Below are 22,079 nucleotides of genomic sequence, written 5' to 3' on the forward strand. Positions count from 1 at the left end.
CCACAGAACAGGCCATTGCAGCTTGTACGTTTGCAAATAAAACAACTCCGGAAAAAAAGTGCATCGCGGGTCATCAAATGGTGCATACGAGCAAAGCAGGCGAGGAGGGTTAGGGCGCAGTTCCCTTATCAGCGACGGTAGAGCTCGCATTTTTACCTGTGTGGGATGCGTCCTGGAGGAGCTGATCTAGAGTGCAAAGGGGCATGATATGACACCCTTGCCATTAATTTTCGATATAATCGCCTTTCTCAATAAACGGAGCGACAGCATGTTTGCCCATGGTATGTTTGATGTGCCGTTGCATGTCACCAATCCCAGCTGAATTATTACAGAATCTCAATTACGTACTCGGTTTGGTAGGGAGCTGCAGGTCCAAGGCCCAGTCTTGCTGTCGCTATCACTGACGCTGTTATTCGGAGTGCTAACAACTGCATCAAAGCATCGGACACTAAATGATAATTTCCAAAACAAATGCAGGGTACTTCACAACTTACTACCAATATTATAGCCACAACTATGCAAGTAACACAATTATGAAGAGGCATAACATTACCGACTATTAAATTTTCCCTTTAACGAATGAATTAAATTATGTTTAATGCGATAATCTACATTACAATCCTTAATACTGGAGCTGAATCGGACAATTGAATTAACACGTTTGCAGACAGAGACAATAAATACGAAGCGTCGCAATTACATAAGCAGCCCTGCGACGGTTATTAGAAAAGAAGCAAGCAAAAAAATACAATATTCCAACAGCTCGCAGAATACTTTTAAAAATATATAAATGCAAGATAGGCTATATTAAATTTGACACAATTCTACTTAATTTCACAAAGTTAACGTTACAGTGTTCAGCGAAACATTCCATCTGAGACTGAGTATGGCTTCCCATTGGAAAAGAAGCCATTGATCATCGCTCAACCCTGCTTCCACAAACGAGACAGAACAGACAGGCGCATCTAGAACAAGGACAAAGCAAGGGCAAATTATAACGGCACTTTTAGGATACAAGGATAGCTTCGTCACTTTGTCATGGCCCACGATATTATGCTTACATTTTTAAACAAAACGGGAAGTGAGAGCTAATTACAGGAAAATAATTAGGCTAAGTACAATGGTACTGTCATCCAGCCCATCAAAACACAACTATAACCTTGACATCAAATTCATTAACAGAATTCAAACGATTCTAAAAGTTTCAGTACCCTCATGTAGTAATTGTCATCGTGCTAAAATACGTAGGTCACACTGAAATTCCACAATAAGCTACGCGTAAAACTAAGAGTGTTAACATGGATCCGTCCCGCAATGATTAAAAATACATTCATAACTTACATTAGGCCACCGGTCAATAATTTACTTTACATGATGGAGTACAGGTCTGATGGTACTCTACTAATGTCAAACACGTGCTGGACAAATTTTATTTTTGCAAACAAAATTATTTTGATTCCTCTTTGTATAATGTCAATACACATGCTTAACTGAAAAGAAACAAAAACGGACGAACGAAAATGGTCATGAGTTGTCAAATCATGGCTACCTTATAATTATTATTTTAATTTGCGGCACCCTGCCTAATAAACAAAGACATTTACACACCTGCAAAAGTCAATACATTGCTATATTCACAAAACATAAACCATAAAGAACAAGAAAGCACGTCGCGCGTAGAAATCTACTTTTATGGTTGCCATTAATGTTAGCCACAATAGCAGCATGTCGGATATTTACTTGATAGTTTACAGTCCCCTTCTTTAGTGAAACTATAGCTCTATGGCTGGAAAGTTCATTTCTACAGTTAAAAAATGAACACAACTGCCGCTAAATTAAAAGCCTGGCAGCGTGGGTAAAGACTTTGGTGTGAGGACACTCACACAAAAGCAAACAACTAAACATAACATATATAAACCATATTTTCTAAGAAGCAGTGACTGGGACATGTTTATCGCTGTTATCGTTATTTAGGCTACAGCACCCAATGATATTACCTTCTTGCCTTTAATTTCGGAACTGGCCATGAACAGAAACTAAAATACAGACATTAGAAAAGCCGCAATCATTTGCCCACATTTCCACATGTGTGATAACACTTGGAAATGCTGCGTGAAACCTAAATAAATTAATAAATAAAATAAATAACAGTCAATACCATACCAATATAAAACCGATTATGTTCTGCAGTAAATAACCCAATTAGCGCATAGATTATTATTATTATCATTTTTGACAATTTTATTTTGGTCTCATGTTTCAAAGTTTCCACAAATTCTTGCACAAAGCATTTGTTTTCTTAATTAATGTATTATGAAATTAAAATAGCGCTAGGAAAAAACTTCTGTAATCCTGTCACCATAAACATTTTCGGTTTTCCATATTTCAACTAAAGACAAGCCATATCAAATAAATTAATTAATCGTGTTAGCAAAATATGATCACTTTTACACAGGCGTTTACATATGCATTTCTACGGGGGAGTAACTCGAAAAATATTATCTTTAAGGACACACAGGTGACATTCATACCTTGAACATTTAATTTCACCACTGACAAGCGAAAGACAAAAACAAAACGTGGATTAAAACGAAACCTTTCGTTATATGCAATTCATTTGTATGAAAAATCTGGACCCCACACAAATAAACACATTCGAGGTTATCCCCGTGTTTCGCCATGCAAGTCTACATATATTCACACAGTGCCTGAGCATTCATTAATTTAAACGCTTTAAATGAGGCGCAAGGTAAAACGTGAAATTTGTCAGAGTTGACTTGACACTGAACATTGCACTCCGTGCGTTTTTTTTTCTTCTATGACGAGAGGAATAACAATGTTCAACGTTAAATCTCATCAAACAAACAATCCCTAAGACTGGTGATCTCTCATACCGTCATCTAGTCTTTTGAAAATGTTTCGTGTCAATATAATCATGATATATTTTTCGCTCGGGTTCCAAAAGAACTGAACCCATGTCAGCCTGCCGCGCGGATTTGAGCAGCTTCAAACCCAAAAGCACATTTTTCTACCACGAGCCCGTCAACCTCAAAGACATGTAAGTCGCCTCGCGTACAGCTGAAGTTTCTGTAGTAAAATTACACACCCTTTTCACCTGCATGATTTTTAGTTCGAATTTTCCAGAGTTCTGTCGCCTAGACTGCAGTTTGCAATTTAGCAACGAAGCGCGGAGTCGCGTGACGCTTTACCTTGCAAAAATGTTTTTGACATTTGCCATCCACGTGTGCTGCAGAATTTTGAAAAGAAAGTTTAAGCCCCCGAAACATCTGGCTCTGAAATAACATCTTCCATGTGTGCTCTGAGCCGAAGATACCCAAATACTATAACCTTGCCTCCAATAAATTTTTTTAAAGCGCTTCTCCGACAATAAAACGCCGCAGCAGTGTGTGCTTCTATCCTTAAAAAATTATATTAAATCAAAATGTTAAAGCTTCCCCCGACTGGGCAAGCAATTTATGTTGATGCTACTCATAAAAAAATGCGCGTAAAATTAGGTCTCCGCTTGGTGACACTGATTTAAGTCAAACGAAAGATATGAAGGGGAAGATATCAATGTCAAGATGATCGTCAAAAACGCACAGTCGGGGCACTGTTAAAGTGATTTAATGTAAAGCTAGAAAGATTAATGAATGCAGCCACCGCAATTATCCTCTGACGGCTTACATTTGTGACTCACATTGCCAAAGAGAAGTTATTATATCACATTATTATTATTATTATTATTGTTATTATTGTTATTATTGAGTTCTTCTAATTAAAATGGATGGGACTACATCTTCAAAGACCAAAACTGAGTGCAACGGTGCCGTTCCCTCTTGGACATACCTACAAACCGAAGTCGGGTGAAGTTAACTCCCCTCAGAAAGAAATGTGTGCTGTCACTGAGGGACACGGATAAATTATTCCGGATTCTTCGCAGATGAGGCCAAAGCATGAAAAAAAAAACGTGCTTCATAAAATCGAGAAGTATTGGTAGCTATTATCCTGGCAGTAGTCGCCATAATACATGAATAACTAATAGATGATATCAAAGGTAATATTGCCGGGGATCACTGGCGCTTCGAAACTGCTCACATGGCTAACAGTCATGGCAAAATATGACAGGAAGCCAGATAGGAAGGCCAAGAAAACAATTAGGCTCTTTTAAAAAGCACTTGTAAAAGTAACTAGATGCTAATACCAGAGGTAGATGAGTGCAAGTAATTCACAACATTAAAACCAAGGAAATGTACTATTTTTTCCATTATCACCTAGCAGGGCGGTTTGGAACGATTTACAGCGCGCGACCGCAAATAGCTTAACCCAAGCGATCGTGAGATTTCTTTAAACTTTAATTAAAGTATAAAGCAATAAACCAAATCAGCCACCAACATCCCCCACCACCCACCCCCACTCCCCATTGAAAGACGATTTAACTAAACGGCGGGCTGCGATACAGATGTCACCGAATGGATTCGATTTTACTCAACACACACGGCTCCTTTGACGAAGTTTCACTCATCTTTACAAGAACCAGACCTCGTTCACGAGGAAGAAGAGAAACAGAGCTTTGATTGGATGAGCGGACCCGAGGACGCCGCGCTAATACACAGAAACGAAACGACACACAAAGGCGGTGCCATTTAATGCCAGATTTCACAAAACTAATGGTATATGTGACGTAGGCCGATGGCACAAACAACAATAAAACACAAATAATAAAGATGGTGACGATAATAATAATAATAATAATAATAATATTCAACAAAATGCACACCCATTGGAACTGGAAAAACTAAATTTACTACATTCGATGCGGTTTTAACAGTTTCTCCTTAAAAATAACCATACTGGCACATCTCCTTAAAAATAGGCCTACTGGCACATCAGAGGATACGGTAGCATCACGTCACAACTGGTCATATACCAGACAACGGTTTGTTTGACTGTACGCCGTTCATAAAGAACAAAAATCTTACTTAAATCTGCGAGAAGGAAAATCATATTTTAGAAATGGTTATTCGTTAGTTGACATCCATTGACGGACCTAAAGTCAGTGCCACATAGGCTATATAGCAGTACATATCCTGTTTTATTTAAGATACAAACTTTTTACATAACCGGTGTTCAACAAACACAACAAGATTTTTAAAAAGATAATTATGGTCGCCATTTACGCAGGCTAGCCAAATAAACTGCAACATAGGCCAGTGTATTCCCTGAGAAACATTACTGCTCATGGTACACAGTTTAGTGAACTACGAATACAAATTCAAGCGCATTCAATAAACTTGTTTAACTTTGTTTTAAGGTTTTAAAAAAGTACTATAAAGCAAAAGTGAGTCTTCGACGAAATAATATATGCCAACAGAACATATGACCTAGGCGATATGAGCTGGACCTCATTAACCGCCTTACCTGTAACCTGAAGAGAAACAGCCTACAACAGGAACTCTCATCAATTAAAACATACAATTTGCATATTTAGCAGATTGTCTCATTTTGCCGAAAACGTTAATTCTGTTTGGGGCGCCTAAAAGTGCTCAATTAAGATGACGAATTTCTATGACGCATGCACATCATACATCAGTTGTTTACTGTTGATTGCCTCTTTTAAAACAGCATTTACGCGAGGTATCTGTAAAAACATCGCCACATACAGTCAAATGTAATAGCCCAACATCAAACCGATCCCGTTTCAGTCTGGTACCTAGGTCGCTTCTAATTGGATCACACGAATACTGTCCCGCCGACCCTTTGAGGTCAACCAAGGCGCATGCGAAATACAGGGATCAAACATATATTTCACACAATTCATTCTCATTTTGTGCAGATTTGTGGCTATTAAGGTTGATGGATTTTCAGTATTCACTTATTTACAGATATATTTATCAATGTGAAAAAATAATCTCACGCGATGTAGCCCGATTGACACTACCACGCTCACACTAGTTATCACCCAACACCTAACTGGACATAACGGTGGCCAGCTGCTGATGCCTGGTGTCATCATACTGATAGGAGTTGAAACAAATTATTACCGTTAAACGACTCCGCAGAGTAAAATTAGGCTCTCAATTCTTTTCTGCCCACAATACAACGCCATATTTCTTTGAATTACTGGCAAATAATGGCACATTATTCAGAATTACAAACTTTAGAGTGATGGGGAGGTTTATAGTGAGCCTTTTGATTTGGGCGACAGTTGGTTAAGTTTGGCCCGCGCATGGCCGCGGCTGCCGGCTGCCTGCTACTCACGGAGGAAAGAGTTATATGCCAAACTACGTCACCATAAAGATCAATGAGGCCGCACTCTCGTGACTGCAAGCAATGCGAGCCAGATCTTTAATTCTTAACATAAACCGTCATCATCTCCGATTATTATCCCCAAAACGTGATAGACATTCAGATAGGCAATCCCTTTGAACAGAATGCAGTACACACTTCACGGAGTCAATTTGCTGAAATCACAAAATAATAAACCTTTCCCCTTCCCAGCTGAGCTACATGGCCGTAGCTTAATGTGTTTTAGTGTGAGCAAAAGAGGAAATGGTGAGAAGGTAGTAGTGTTGGAGAAGCAGGCCTACTACAGGGCTGAGCTGAACCCCCCCCTCCCCCAGAACAAACCCTGCATTATTGGAAACCGTGGCCTTCGTGGTTTTAATTTTGACGATTCTTATTTACTCTGCATACACCCCTTCTTAAAAAATATCTTCCCGGAATAGAGAAGGTGAACAGGGTGGAGATGCAGAAAACAACACCAATGTTTATACCTAGTGCCCATAAAAGGCTGCATACATTTTCATAGCGGTGTGTCATAGCCTACCTGCGGAATGTGTACACACGCAACGCACTGGTGCGTCAAACGTCATTCACGCTGCAAATAGGAGAGGACAGGCTTTCAGGGGAACGTTTCTAAAACAGGCCCGAGGAACGGACCTTCAGTTTAATTGAACTGGAAAGGCGCAGCCTACAGGAATCTGGCGCAAATTGAAAGCACATTTCCAGCTTTTTATTTAAAAAAAAAAAGAAACCAAAAAAAAAAAAAAACCAATAAGATAGGAAAGATGCGGACCCCCCCAAAGTTTCACACTTTCCACAGAAGTGGGAATATTTCACTCCGGAGCCGCGGAGAGGTCGGGCGCTTGCGCTCGGAGGCTCGCAGCCTCGCATTCTTGAATCGGCAGCGAGAAGAAAAAAAAAAGGGGGGGGCTCGCTGAAAGTTTCCACGAAACGGAAACACGCATTTTTCTAAAATATTTGGCCGCGCTCCGATTGCAGCCCCGGCCGGCGCAGTCGGGACCGCTTCTAATTGTGTCAATGTGATGATAAGCACAGTGCGCTTTTCAGCGTTCGGGGAGTACACGCTGGCTACGGGGAGAAAACCCATAAATCCCGAAGCATAAAGAGTGGATGATGAGAATCCGGCACTGATGCAGGGCCATAAAAAGGCAGCTAAACTGCTCCTGGTTCAATTCAACGGACAAGGGAGCCAATACATTACATTACATTACATTACAGGCATTTAGCAGACACTCTTATCCAGAGTGATACAGCATTTACATCGCATCCATTTATACATCTGGACATATACAGAAGCAATGCGGGTTAAGTACCTGGCTCAAGGATACAACGCCAGTGTCCTACCTGGGAATTGAACCTGTGACCTTTATACTACACTTCCGCCCAGTCAGTCCATGCGAGTCCACTGAGAAGGGCCCCCACAAACCACCACAGGGAGCATCTTTAGACTGGGCCTCGCAAGTCAAGCATTCACCTGGGATGTACTTTGGGCTCGATGCAACATGCTTTATGCTCATGCTCATACGGGTATTAGTTGCATGAATCTACAGTGTGTTTCATGGTTCCAGGTTGGCACGGCTTAACTTGGGTGTCAGTGCTTTATCGATGCTGAACTGAGGCTCGCTGGTGTGGGAATGTTAGTCGGGTCCACTCACACACAGCTCTGGAGGCACCCGTGTTCTCTTTCATTGCGAATAACAGCGTTTGCTAAATTAGCGTAATGAAATATAATGTAATTCAATCGAACCACTACTTGCTAGGATCTTAACTTTGTTATGGTGAGTTCACCAGTGACTAACATAAACGGCAGAGAATACTTTACTCCTTTGGGGAGAAAATGACCCTAATTTTCTATTCAACTACTGTAGTTTAGTAAAAATGTTTTACATAATCTTAAATGTAAGTTTTTATTAATATTTAATGTTGTTTATCAAAATTTTGTTTAGGAAATCAAAACATTCCTACTTCATGATAATTTATTTTCTTCTGAATATACGTAGTAATTAATACCAACAAATTACTTTTAGAAGTGTTTTCTATTAATGTCATTTATTTATTTTTTAAACCGGCTTACACAGTATCAGTTAGACATTTCTTCATTAGAGGCTGTATCTACAAAATCTGCAGACATTTCCAATCAATGCCGAATGAGTACCTCTGCCGCTTATCAGTTTGTGGGACATTTTGCTTCGTTCGGTGATCTCAAAGTCACCCTGCTACAATGAAACCCACATTTCCCCGTAAAATGACGTAATCGAATTCAAAAGGACCGAAAAAAAAAATGCACCGTGGATGGATACAATCTGGCCTCCAGCGCCTGGCGAAAGCTAGCTTGCACAACGTCACGGAGGTCCGGTGGCCGACTCTCGAGCGGGACAAACCTCTCTCCGGATCTTCGCCGTTTCTCAAAAAGGCCATCCGTGTTATTTATCTCTCGGATCGTCTTCCGCCCAGTCCTCGGAAGGAAAACTCCGGCGGGACCCTTGTGTGTGAGTTATTAGTTCAATCAAGACTTCGGCAGGTATGCTGACATTCCTGGAGTCGCGGCGCCTTTGGTTTATTTCCCGCGAACGCCGCGGGGCCCTTTGAAGACGGTTTGTTTTCGCTGTTGCCGGGATGAGCGGCGACCCCCGCCTTAGTCGCCCCCCCCACCCCATCTGAGACCATAATAAAGCGCTCGAAAGCGGAGGGCTTTGCTGATGATAACAGCGAGGCGAACCGCGAGATAACAGCCAGACGACTGTGTTCCTTAACGACACGGACCCAGCTGCGGCCCGACAGAGAAAAGTCATGCCGTAGACACTTTTCGTTTTGTTTAACTGTTTATCTTTGAAGTCCTAAGCCTTTTTAAAGATGCCGTTTTGAAACGACATTTTTTCAACAACAGCAGCACTGAGACTGGCCTCCCATTAGACAGACACAGTAACTGGGCAGCTGTTAATTTTTGTGTTCTGTTTTAGAAAAGGTGGCTGAATAAAACAGGCAGACCACCAGGCAGGTTTCAAAAACCCACACAGAGCGGAAAGTGTTCAGCAACACACCTTTGCCCAGCAGCTAGGGGTGAATACGACCTCAAATGCTGCAGAACGGAGAGATGAAATTGCAATAATATGTTGCTATAACAACAGGCTCCTCCCACCATTACCAGTGAACTCGAGATTACAGTACAGACTTCTCTACCTAACATCCTCCCCCCCATCCCCTATATTTTCAAAAAACAAGCCAGAAAAGCGTAGGGAATCAGAAATATGCAAAGAGGTGAGTGTTTTTTTTACATAACCTCATTATACGACAGTGGGGGCACAAATAAACTACGGATCAGCGAGAGGGTGTCTGGCCGGGCGTTGAGTTTCGAGTGGCCCAAGAGGTCCGAGCGCACTCTTGTAGATATCGCCACGAAGGGCGCTGGCTCCAAAATGCTTTTCCGCCCGTGTGAATGTTTACAAAAAAAAAAAACCTCTCCTCTCATGAGACGGGCCTTGTCCCTAACGGACAGTAATCACGTATCCGTAAAACGGCAGACAGGGAATTTCACTCCCTATAACTCCGAGAGGCACGACGTCCCCACAGAGACGCAAAACGCTGGAGATGGAGACGCCACTCGGAAGGGATTAGAAAGGCTAGCGTAGCCGCAGAAACAGCCCGCAGGCCCGAAAACAGAGGATGCACCTTCCCCCACAGAGATGAATGAGAACCAGGACACGCTTGCCCAGAACAGGCCGGGTGTGCACTGCGTTCTACGGTAAAGATTAATCGTTGCCCCCGTGCCCGGGGTCCCTCTGCACCCCGGCATGGATGTGAGGGGTGAGGACAGTAGGTTGCCCTCTCTATCGGAAACCGTTTCCAGGAGACAGGAGTGTTTTTTCAGATTTGAGTACATCAGAGAGGTGTTTTGTTCCAGTGAGTCAGGCAGACCAGCGGAATCAGAGAGGAGGTCCGTGATAATGAACCATTTCAATAAGACTTTACGCAGTGTGTGAGAGTGGAGAATTCAGTCTGTGGGAAACCTTGAAGGTTTCTGAACTGTGAATCCAGCACAGGTGTAGGACCCCAAATCCTTCTGCCAAGGTGAGGCTTGTCGGACGGCTTACCTGACACCCCAGTTCGGCAGACTCCTGGCAGGTCTGGTAGACTGCGGGGGGGGGGGCTCCTGAAGGACTCCCTCTGGCTCGAGTGACGAGCTTCTGAGCCTTGTGGTGCGCATGAGGCCTACAGAGCAAAGACCCCCCCACTTTTATTTGATTGAATTTCTGGAAATCCTGAATGTCCTTCCTATGCTAAAATACATACCTCACCTCCCCCCCTCCCCCCAAAAAAACAGTATAGCAACAAAGTCAGCATAAAGTATAGCAAACAGACCAAAATATTTTCCCCAACAGAAATTCAGTGGGAATTTCAGGAACAAAGCACTGGAAAAAAAAAAAAACTTGGCAGAGACTAAAAGATGTTCGGCAGAGAGGAGTCAGAAGTCATACCGCGAGCGTGATACGTGTCAGATGATGATCTGAGGAGGTGATGTCACGGTTTGCGAATGCACCGGTGTCCAGCACATTGCGGAAGCGCTCACGGGGGCGCGTGTGTGCGTGCGATCACGCGTCACGCACACACACACGGGGGCGAGCGCAGCGCAGGTCAAAAAACCGACGGCTCGACACGCCAAAAACAGGGCCCCGGCAACGGAACCGCCGTCGCCATGGGAACTGACCCGGTACCTAGTTACAGCGAATTCAGGGAGCCCTAAGCAAAAAAAATAAAAATAAAATAAATTTAACTTCCATACCTCCTGTCATCACATTATTTCTTCTTCTTTTTTTTTTTTAAATCCCTTGCTTCTTCCAGAGAACAATGCCTTTTTTTTCCCCCTCTTGTTCTCTCGCTCATGTTTTTCTCCCCCTGGCAGTGCTCTCTGTGGGCCGGTGAGAGAATCACCTTTGACCTCCCCCACTTCCTGCCATCTCCTTTCAAGTGCAGGCACCCCCCCCACCCCCTCCCCAACACCCCCCCCCCCCCCCCCACCCCCACGCAGAGCATTAAGGCAAAAAAAAAAATCGATTCCAAAATGAAAACCAACAGGCCGGCAAACGTTTAAATCTTTTTTTAGAAGTTTTTCAACAAATCCCCAGAGCTAGTGAATAGCGTGAGGCCTACTTTATTTATCTTTTTTCTTCTCCTCCACCATTCTCCTCCTCCCCTCCAAACACAAATCTCTTCAGAATGTAGAAAACCAATAGAGGCAGCGGTGGTACAAGCTCTTGATCACAGAAAAGTTTGGATTTTACTTCTGAGGTTTAAGAGGAACAAGTTCAGATGGAGAGCAGAGGGTTGGAAAGTGAAGGATTCTGGGTAATGCAGTAGAAACTCACAGCTGCGAAGGGAGGAGGGGGGTCCACCGGTGCCTCCACACAGGCAGGGAAGAAGGCTGGAAAGCAAGCAGCTGATCCTGCCATTGATCCCCCTGGATCTGGAGCTGTGGATAGGGCAGCCACACACACACACACACACACACACACACACACACACTCACCGCTCTTTAATCAGACACAGGCTGGTCCAACATGGGGGCATTCCTAAATCCAACCTTCAGACCGACAAAAACAAACAGGCATTCAGGCAACCTTAAACAAGCATGAATGCCTGTGTGTTTGAATGCTCCTTTGTAGTTGCCTGGTTAAAACTAACAAACATATTTTGCAAGAAAAAAAAAAGTAATCTGATCCAAAATAATTACCATCATACCCCTCCTGGATATACTGCGTCATTATGTTTTTCAGTGCATAAACTTAACATAGCATTACAGTGGAGGAAAACTCCAACTCAAAAATGCAATTTAAAAAGCTTTGATTTTGATCTATGAGAAATACGGGGATGTTTTCACTCCAGTCAAAGGGCTACTAATCATGAAAAATGAAATACCAAATCTTCCAGATTTATTTGGGGGGGGGGAAAGCAACCACCATCTTCTGACACTCAAATGGGTGTCCAATGAAGTCCGCAGTTAAAAAAAGTGTCAAATAAAAACCTGGATCGTAAGGAGAAGGCTCTGCTGTAATGTCCAATCTGTATTTCCCTAACACTCCATTTTGTGCATTGGCTGTGAGGCTATAGAGGCGGAGGAGGCCTCAGCTGTGGACTCTGTTTGTCAGTTACCCGTCACTGACCGGAGGCAGCAGGGATTCAGTTGCGCTTGGGCTTGGACATGAAGGAGCCAGGTCACCCCCTCCCCCCCCTCCCCCTCCCCCCCCTCAGGGGGGTTCAACAGCCTTTTCACTTTCAGACTCTCTTAGCCTTAACCCAACACTATTTCAGCATTTCCCCCCCCCAACCCCCTGCCCTCCCAGACCCCAGTTTCAGTAGTTGAAATGTGAACAGAATTTAATGAGAAGTGGCAAAGGGGCCAGAGAGGCGGGTGCCTGGAGAACACGCAAGTCGCATTTCGGCCGGTTACTGACATGGGGGGGAGGGGGGGGCACGGATCCTTTTACCCAGTTAGCTCACCTTCCTTTTTTCTGGTGCAGTGATTTCCATCAAACTCAACCTGCCTGGCAGGAACTGGCCTGACTCCAGGGGTCTCCAGCAAAACCACCGCCATACTGTCAAAGTGACCTAATGCAGTTTTTGGGAGGGTGTCGATTGGTCAGACGTAGCTTTTGGGAGGGTGACGATTGGTCAAATGTAGCTTTTGAGAATGTGGTGATTGGTCAAATATAGTGGGTGATTGGGCAAATGGAGTTTTTGGGAGGGTGGAAGTTGGTCTAATGGAGTTTTTGGAAGGGTGATGATTAATAAAATGAAGTTCTGGCAGGGTGTCAATTGGTTAAACATAGTTTTTGAGTGGGTGGCAATTGGCCTAATGTAGCTTTTGGGAGGGTGACGATTCGTCAAATGTAGTTTTTGGGAGGGTGGCGATTGGTCAAATGTAGCTTTTGTGAGGGTGGCGATTGGTCAAATATAGTTACGGGAGAGTGGTGATTGGTCTAGATAGGTATGGAAGAATCAATTCAGTGGCTATAGCTTCTGGTATGAGCATAAACATACTTCCTCTGTACTTCCTCATTTGCAAACTTTTATAAGGCCTGAGCTGTGCATTGCGCCATCTAGCATGTTAGCTTAGCTATGTGTAAAAGCAGAACTCTTTCCAGACCTGTGGTGGCTCACAGACTCTCTCCACGCACCAGATACTCAACTCTATGCTCGGAACACTGAAAGCTCTGTCTCCGTACCAGTGGAGCTGAATGCTAAGCTGATGCACCTTCTGAAAAAATTGTTAGGGGGCTCACAGCAATGGATGTTCTGAGCTGTAATACAGCACCAGTATCTCCCATCAAGAACCTGTAGTTTAGAAGCAAGAGCAGAGTATCTGGGAAGTGTAAAGAATCTGTGGTTCAACTCAGTGTGAGTCTGAGGGCAAAAGGACACATTTGGAACGGCAGGAGATTCATTCTGGTTTTGGAAATTCTCGAGCCCAGAGAGTCTTTTTTTTAAACGTGGCACAGAGTGCTCTCTTATTGTGAAGGCAATGAAATTCGGCAATGAAACAGATCTCCGTTAGATTACATTACATTACAGGCATTTAGCAGACGCTCTTACCCAGAAAGACTAACATAGCATTTACATTGCATCCATTTATACAGCTAGATATATATATATATACTGAAGCAATGCAGGTTAAGTACCTTGCTCAAGGGTACACTGGCAGTGTCCTACCAGGGAATCGAACCTGTGACCTTTAGGTTATGTGACGAGGCAGGGCGGGGCCCATGTCTCAACCTGCCAATCACAGTCTTCGCCCACTTCCCCTGTCCGGCTGTCCCGTCCCTGTGTGAGCGTCAGGAGAGTCTGAGGCCTACGGTCACAACCCAGAAACATCAGAGCCCGGGCTGGCATTCTGAAGGCCAAACGTCCAATCACAACTTCAGCCGTGTTTTAGGAAGACAAAACAAACCCATTATAGACGCAAATAAATACTCCGCAAAGCACACTCAGCCTAGCAAACTGCCTTTCCTCAAATTTTCATAAAGAAAAATAAAGAGCGGCATTGCTTTTTTTGTGCAGTCCTTCCGGTCAAGTTGAGGTCTGAACGCGCTCAGAATAACAGGCAAACAATCTCTTGTTTATGTATTTTTAGTGACCCATCCTGCTTTTGGGACAGTTCGCCATTAACCCCTTTTTTTTGGGGGGGGGGGGGGATCTGGAGCGCCAAATTTATAGTGTCTCTCCTCCGTGCCTTCAGCTGACCCTGGTCACAACATTCCAAAAGCCAGCCACGGCATTCCAAAGCAGGCTGTCGGGGGGTGGGGGGTGGGGGGGCGGCGGAGGGACCCCGGCCGGTAAACAGGCAGTTAAATTACACTTTGATGTTCTTCCTTCATCTTCAACAGCGACAAAATGGCCGCCCCTCGTAAAGCTGTGACCCCGACTAAGGCAGGGGGCATTTTACAGCGTGGTGCAGGCCTGGAGCCCGTCTCCATCACCAGGCTCATCGGGGAAACAGGGGGAACGAACTTTACCATGCTTCTCACTTCACTCACATTCATGCATCTGTTTATTAATAACAATAACAATAACAATAATAGTAGTAGTAATAATAATAATAATAATAATAATAATAATAATAATAATAATGTATGTAGAGCACCTTTCACACAACATTTATACCCTAAATGCATGCACTTATAATACGTTGCTTTGGATAAAAGCGTCTGCCAAATAAATGCAATGTAATGTAAAGTCTAAAGACAATGATAACACAAAAGTTATGATATTATTATACAACACAAAATGAAGCTAAACAACACACACATATACTGAAGCAGGGTGCTGCATAAATTCCTGCAGTTCACTGTCACCTTGCTGTGAACCCTGATAAATCCTTAGGTCAAAGATTTTAAAAAATACTAGGATGAGATACGACACAAATGTTAGAATCTCGCATGACGTTGGACGGAGCCGTGACGTAAAATAACATAGGAATATTCTAAAATAACTGCCGTTTTTACCGTTGTGGGATGTGGACGTCTGATGCGGTTGTTTTCACACACAGCCGCTAAAACGTGACCGCAGTCTCAGGAGAGATATGCGGGAGCAGCAGGGGGGAACCTGGACACCGTTAAAACCGTTCACAAGCCTCGCTCTCGCTTCGCAGGGAGGTGTGAATGCAGCAGGTTTAGACTGCCAGTCAGCACCCCCGTACAACCTCACCGTTCCTCGCTCCACTGCTGAACTCAGCTTTCTGTAATGTTTCTCTGACGACTCTGGTAACGGCTCAGTCTACGCTACACGGCCAAAAGTATGCGGACACCCGACATCCGACATCCCATAAAAAATTATGAGCATTAATGTGGTTGGTTGGTCCACCCTGTTCTGGGATAATGATGACCATTCTTCTGGAAAGGCTTTATACTAGATGTTGGAGCAATTGCTGCAGGGATTTGCTTCCGTTCAGCCATTATTGTACGCTGGAGCATTAAGATTTGCCTTCACTGGAACCTAGCCTAGTCCAAACCATGAAAAACAGCCCCAGACCAAGGGGTGTCCAGATACGTTTGGTCATACAGTGTACCTCTCTGTGTCAGTGCAACCTAATCAAACACCAGGGATGAAAATATTGCTGTTGCCTTGCTTCTGGGTTACTAGAATCGCACCAAAGCACATCACTCAGTCTACGATGGTTTGGAGGACGGCAAAGACAGACTGCTGTCTGCAGACAAGCAGTTTTTTTCCTCTTTCCCCCAGCAGCCAGAGAACTGAAAACTGCTGTGGAATGCTGGCTGAGAAATGCTCTCCAAAAAAAAAAATAAAAAAAGTTCAACGGTTTTGTTTCAGTGCATTATCACAGAACAAGAACAGATTCAGCAACAAAGAGCGACGAACGGTTACCGTGAGAACCGCTACTCTGACAGAACCGGACTTAAGAGCTGCCATGTGACTGGACTCTGCCCCAGGAGTTCACAGAGGAGCTTAAAAATAAAAAATAAACAATGGAAAAATACAGAAAGTGAAAAAAAGCCCCAGATTTGGAGGGGGGGGGGGTATGGTAACAGGTGAAAAGAAGAGGGTAAATTGAAGAGTGGATAACTTGAGTCAGCCACTCAAGTTATCCACACTGTCCTAACACCCTCCCTCTGCTCAAAAACAACCAGCCACTCCAGATAAACACGCTGTTCCAACACCCTCCCCCTGCTCAAAAACAATCAGCCACTCCAGGACATGCACCATGCTGTTCCAACACCCTCCCCCTGCTCAAAAACAACCAGCCACTCCAGATAAACACGCTGTTCCAACACCCTCCCCCTGCTCAAAAACAATCAGCCACTCCAGATATACACGCTGTTCCAACACCCTCCCCCTGCTCAAAAACAATCAGCCACTCCAGATATAGACGCTGTTCCAACACCCTCCCCCTGCTCAAAAACAATCAGCCACTCCAGATACAACGCTGTTCCAACACCTCCCCCTGCTCAAAAACAACAGCCACTCCAGATACACCCTGTCCCTCCTGCTCAAAAACAATCAGCCACTCCAGATATACACGCTGTTCCAACACCCTCCCCCTGCTCAAAAACAATCAGCCACTCCAGATATACACTCGGTCCTTTGATGGGCCCGCACCCCTGATTTCAAACAGTCCTGACGGACAGCTTTTCCACACCATCGGGACAGGGGGTGCACAGCATCTGGAGGCCCAGCCTTCAAAATATTTGGGTCTGGATAAATACTCTCGTTCACTCACACTTAACAGGATGTGTCAGGAGCAGGCGAGGGGCAATGTGGGAGCCATTATACTCCCAGCCCCCCCCAATCCCCGCTCCCACCCCCCCCCAGCCCCGCTCGGCCCCTGGCTCGCTCTTACTCCAGCGCTGAAAGGGCGGGGCCCGGGGACGGGCGACACGGCCCTCGCTGAGCTCGGTGTTCCGCAAGGCTCAGAACCGGGCCCGGAGGCCCGTGCGTTTAGAAGCCCGTTTGTGTGCAGAGCAGGAAGGTTCTGCATCCCTCATATTCAATATATAAATTTTCAAAAAAATAACATCTAACTCAGAACCATGAACAGACAGATGTTTGTGATGAAGCAGAGGTAGCTTTGGGGAAAAGAGGGGGGAAAAAAGGTGACAAAAGTGACAAAAAGACGTCTGTTTTGGAAACCCCCTTCCTCTGCAAGACAGAAGCATGGCCAAAAATAAGCGTCTTTTTCATGGAGTGGAATTAGATTTTTACTCTGCGTGAAGTGCAAGCCACTCTGCCGCACAGATAGGCAGGTTCGCACGGCTTGTGCTTTGCGGTGACGGACCGTGGGGGGGGGGGTGGGGTCAGATAAGATCAGTTGTTTCGGGCAGTACCCTGGGGTTGGAGTCACGGAGGGGAGGTGAGGGGGGGGGGGGGTCATGCTGATCCAGGGTAACCCCGTCCTACAGAAAGCCGGAGTCCAACATGGCGCCCATTCGCAGATACTCCCACTGAGGGAAGTGGGGAAAAAGAGGTCCCGCCCCTTCCTGTTCACCTCCTCGAACGGAGATGGATTTACCCTCATACCCCCTCCCGAAATGAAATTAACAAGTGTATCTTCACCGCCCCTTCAAAACCCCCATCGCAACACACACAGCCAGACTGAGGTAAAGGTTATCACCAACCCTCCACCCCCCCCACCCCCTTCAAAAGAGGCAGACTGGATTCAGGGCCCACCCAGAGGATTAGGGCTTTAACTGGGGGCTCTGAGAGAGTTTAACTGCAAATACAGCCCCCCGCCCTCACCAATCCCCCCCCCCAACAATCCCCACTCTAAAGCGCAGAGGGCGGTTAGCGATAAACAAATATATAAATGGTTGCCATATTTTGCATAATTTCTGATAAGAAAATCTGCCATGTCATCATAACAACTCTACTCTACGGAGTCTCTACGCGTTCTGTGAATCCGTGACCCCTTGCTGTGGTGAATAAAGAACAGCTGAGTCTTCACAGCTGAAATGCTGGATGTCAGAAAAATGGCCCCAAGAACGACCAAAAACGGCCAAGTGACCAGGTTTCAGTTTCAGATCCCCACCGCTCGCTCCCACGCAGGACACCACAGACACGCGTGTTTGCTATGGCCGATACTGACAACACACGTTAGCTACAGGCGACACGAAAGACAGGCGTGGTTGCTACGGGCGACACCAGAGACAGGCGTGGTTGCTACGGGGGACACCAGAGACAGGCGTGGTTGCTACGGACAACACCAGAGACAGGGGTGGTTGCTACGGGCGACACCAGAGACAGGCGTGGTTACTACGGGCGACACCAGAGACAGGCGTGGTTACTACGGGCGACACCAGAGACAGGCGTGGTTGCTACGGGCGACACCAGAGACAGGCGTGGTTGCTACGGGCGACACCAGAGACAGGCGTGGTTACTACGGGCGACACCAGAGACAGGCGTGGTTGCTACGGGCGACACCAGAGACAGGCGTGGTTACTACGGGCGACACCAGAGACAGGCGTGGTTACTACGGGCGACACCAGAGACAGGCGTGGTTGCTACGGGCGACACCAGAGACAGGCGTGGTTGCTACGGGCGACACCAGAGACAGGCGTGGTTGCTACGGGCGACACCAGAGACAGGCGTGGTTGCTACGGGCGACACCAGAGACAGGCGTGGTTGCTACGGGCGACACCAGAGACAGGCGTGGTTGCTACGGACAACACCAGAGACAGGGGTGGTTGCTACGGGCGACACCAGAGACAGGGGTGGTTGCTACGGGCGACACCAGAGACAGGCGTGGTTACTACGGGCGACACCAGAGACAGGCGTGGTTACTACGGGCGACACCAGAGACAGGCGTGGTTGCTACGGGCGACACCAGAGACAGGCGTGGTTGCTACGGGCGACACCAGAGACAGGCGTGGTTACTACGGGCGACACCAGAGACAGGCGTGGTTGCTACGGGCGACACCAGAGACAGGCGTGGTTGCTACGGACAACACCAGAGACACATGTGTTTGCGTGGATGCACGTGCGTGAGACCAGAATATGGGCTGGGTTTCCTCTGGTGGGCTGGCCCCTCAATGCAAAATGCCAAATATTTATAGCACTGGAGCGTCTGCATCTCTACATTACAGCGTAATATTCCATTTATGAAAGAGTAAAGGCAGTTTAAAGGAATTGAAATAGATGATCATAAATGATCATAAATCAGCGAGACACAAATTTCAACTGGGAAGATGCCTGGAGAGCCAGATTTGGCCATCAATCACTGCATTACCGGGAGCAGGAGCAGCACTGACTCCTGCCAATATCCATATTCAGCCTTCACAACTGAGGTCTTATTCCATCATCCTTCCTCTACTCCAAACCACACTGGGGCTGCACTGCACATCTGCAAGCTGCAGCGCCCCCTTCAGGCCCCTGGGTGCAGTTCATGGCTGCTAAACACCACTAAAAATCAACATTTTAAAACTTCAACTTTGTTTCTTACTCCACTGGCTTACTGTCACACTCATTAAAGTCCTATTGTCACACTCTTTACCCCACAAGGGGTCTCTTCAGCTTAATCTTTTACCTACTTGACTAAATTTGCATAAACTCCACCCAGTTATATTTGAAAAGCTTTCATGTTTTATATTCATTAGAATCAGAGCAGAAAGATGTACTGACCAGCTGCTGAAAGTGCTCCAGTCTGTTCACTCAGGGAAGATTTTGATCCCAAGCTCTGGAACGAGTTTACGGAAGCACAAAATGTCGAGGTCTGCAAACCCAAACTCTGAAGTGACCCGTCCCCTATAATCAAAACATACAGCAGAGTCGTGTCCTTCTTGAGGTCTGGAGTTCGCTGTAGTCACCATGCCAACCACAACGTGCTTAGTGACAGTTGGTTTGTAAATGGCAACATTAAAAAAAAAACCAAGGACAGGCTGATTACATGTATGATAATGAGTGCCACTTCATTTCAGTTTTCCATGATTTTCAACAGTTTTACTGTGACTGCTCTGTGACTTCAGCCAATGTTTTCCGTGACAAACATCCAGCCTTAATAACACATAATAGTGTGAGCAGGCCAAGCAGAACCATGACTGCATGACCATTCTGAATTACAGTACTCATATTGCTGAATTATAACAAATAATCGTTTGCAGTGGGGCGTTAGCCTTCAGACCAGCAGCTGTGACTCAGTGATGCACTGACAGCCTCTCTCTCTTCTCTCCCTGCTGTACTCTTCCACCCCTCCCCTCTCCTCTCATCCTCTTCTCTCCTCTCTCTCTCTTCCTTCCTTTCCCCACCTCTCTCCTATCAACCTCTTCACTGCTTTCTCCTCTCCTCTCCCTCTCATCCCTCTCTCCTCTCCACTCCTCTCTCCTTTATTCCTCCCCTGTCTCCCCCTCTCCTTTCCTCTTCTCTCTCCTTCATTCCTCTCCTCTCCTTCATTCCTCTCTCCCTCTCTCCTTTCCCCTCCTCTCTCCCTCTCTCCTTCAATCCTCTCCTCTCTCTCCTCTCTCTCCCTCTCTCCTCAGCCAAAGACAGCCCGGGGCTGACGGACTCTGAGCTCGCCCCCACCGCAGACCCTGCCGGGATGGACGGGTCCTACCTGGGCCTGAAGGAGGCCGGGGGGGCGAAGGCCCCCCAGGAGAGGCCGGGCCCCGAGCTGACCGGCCCGCTGGACAAGGGCGAGGGCGAGAGCAACAAGGGCAAGAAGCGGCGAAACCGCACCACCTTTACCAGCTACCAGCTGGAGGAGCTGGAGAAGGTGTTCCAGAAGACGCACTACCCCGACGTCTACGCCCGCGAGCAGCTGGCGCTGCGCACCGACCTGACGGAGGCCCGCGTGCAGGTGGGCACCGCCCGCTCCGCCCCTCACCTGTCTGTACCACACCTGAGTCTGAAACACACTGCTCCGCCCGTCACCTGTCTGTACCGCCCGCTCCGCCCCTCACCTGTCTGTACCGCCCGCTCCGCCCCTCACCTGTCTGTACCGCCCGCTCCGCCCCTCACCTGTCTGTACCGCCCGCTCCGCCCTTCACCTGTCTGTACCGCCCGCTCTGCCCCTCACCTGTCTGTACCACACCTGAGCCTCAATCACACTTCTCCCCACTCGTCACCTGTGTCTAAATTACACTGCTCCCCACTCATCACCTGAGTCTCAATCACACTGCTCCGCCCGTCACCTGTCTGTACCACACCTGTGTCTAAAACACCGCACCACTGTCACCTGTGTCTAAATCACACCACGGGAGATATAACATACTTGTCACCTGTGTGTGACACACCAAGAGCAGAAACCAACGTCAACAGCTGTTCACAACACTGCAACACTTCTCATAAGACTCCACTGCAGCTAAGCAGTGGTCTTTGCTGATATTGTCCATCTAAAATTTATAACACCTTTATAACAGGTTTACTAACACCGAGGTGGCAATGCATTGGTAACAATCCATATAATAGCACAATGGCTAAAACTCCATGCTCCTGTACAAGGATCTTATCATAAAGATAGAACTCATGTCACTCGTGATGCAATATTGCTGTTTCATCCCACTAGCGCTCACATTAGTTTTACTTTGATGAGCTGAACTGCCCAGCTTATGTGGATGAGCTGAACTGCCCAGCTTATGTGGATGAGCTGAACTGCCCAGCTTATGTGGATGAGCTGAACTGCCCAGCTTATGTGGATGAGCTGAACTGCCCAGCTTATGTGGATGAGCTGAACTGCCCAGCTTATGTGGATGAGCTGAACTGTCCAGCTTATGTGGATGAGCTGTGCACATTATTCAGTATCCCTGCATTAGGCCCTGGTCACGTTACAGCACTCTGTT

The 22,079-nt window shown here is 46.1% G+C and overlaps 1 protein-coding gene across 1 annotated transcript in view; it reads left to right on the forward strand.

Annotated features, from left to right (window-relative positions):
- Nucleotides 1-22,079, forward strand: part of alx4b (ALX homeobox 4b) — a 35,911-nt gene that overhangs the window by 824 nt on the left and 13,008 nt on the right. Inside the window, exon 2 of the mRNA XM_064313685.1 lies at nt 20,781-21,097. Coding sequence (XP_064169755.1) covers nt 20,781-21,097 — 317 coding nt within the window. The remainder of the gene's footprint in view (nt 1-20,780; nt 21,098-22,079) is intronic.

This window comes from Anguilla rostrata, chromosome 16 (genome assembly GCF_018555375.3).
Source record: "Anguilla rostrata isolate EN2019 chromosome 16, ASM1855537v3, whole genome shotgun sequence".
NCBI lineage: Eukaryota > Metazoa > Chordata > Actinopteri > Anguilliformes > Anguillidae > Anguilla > Anguilla rostrata.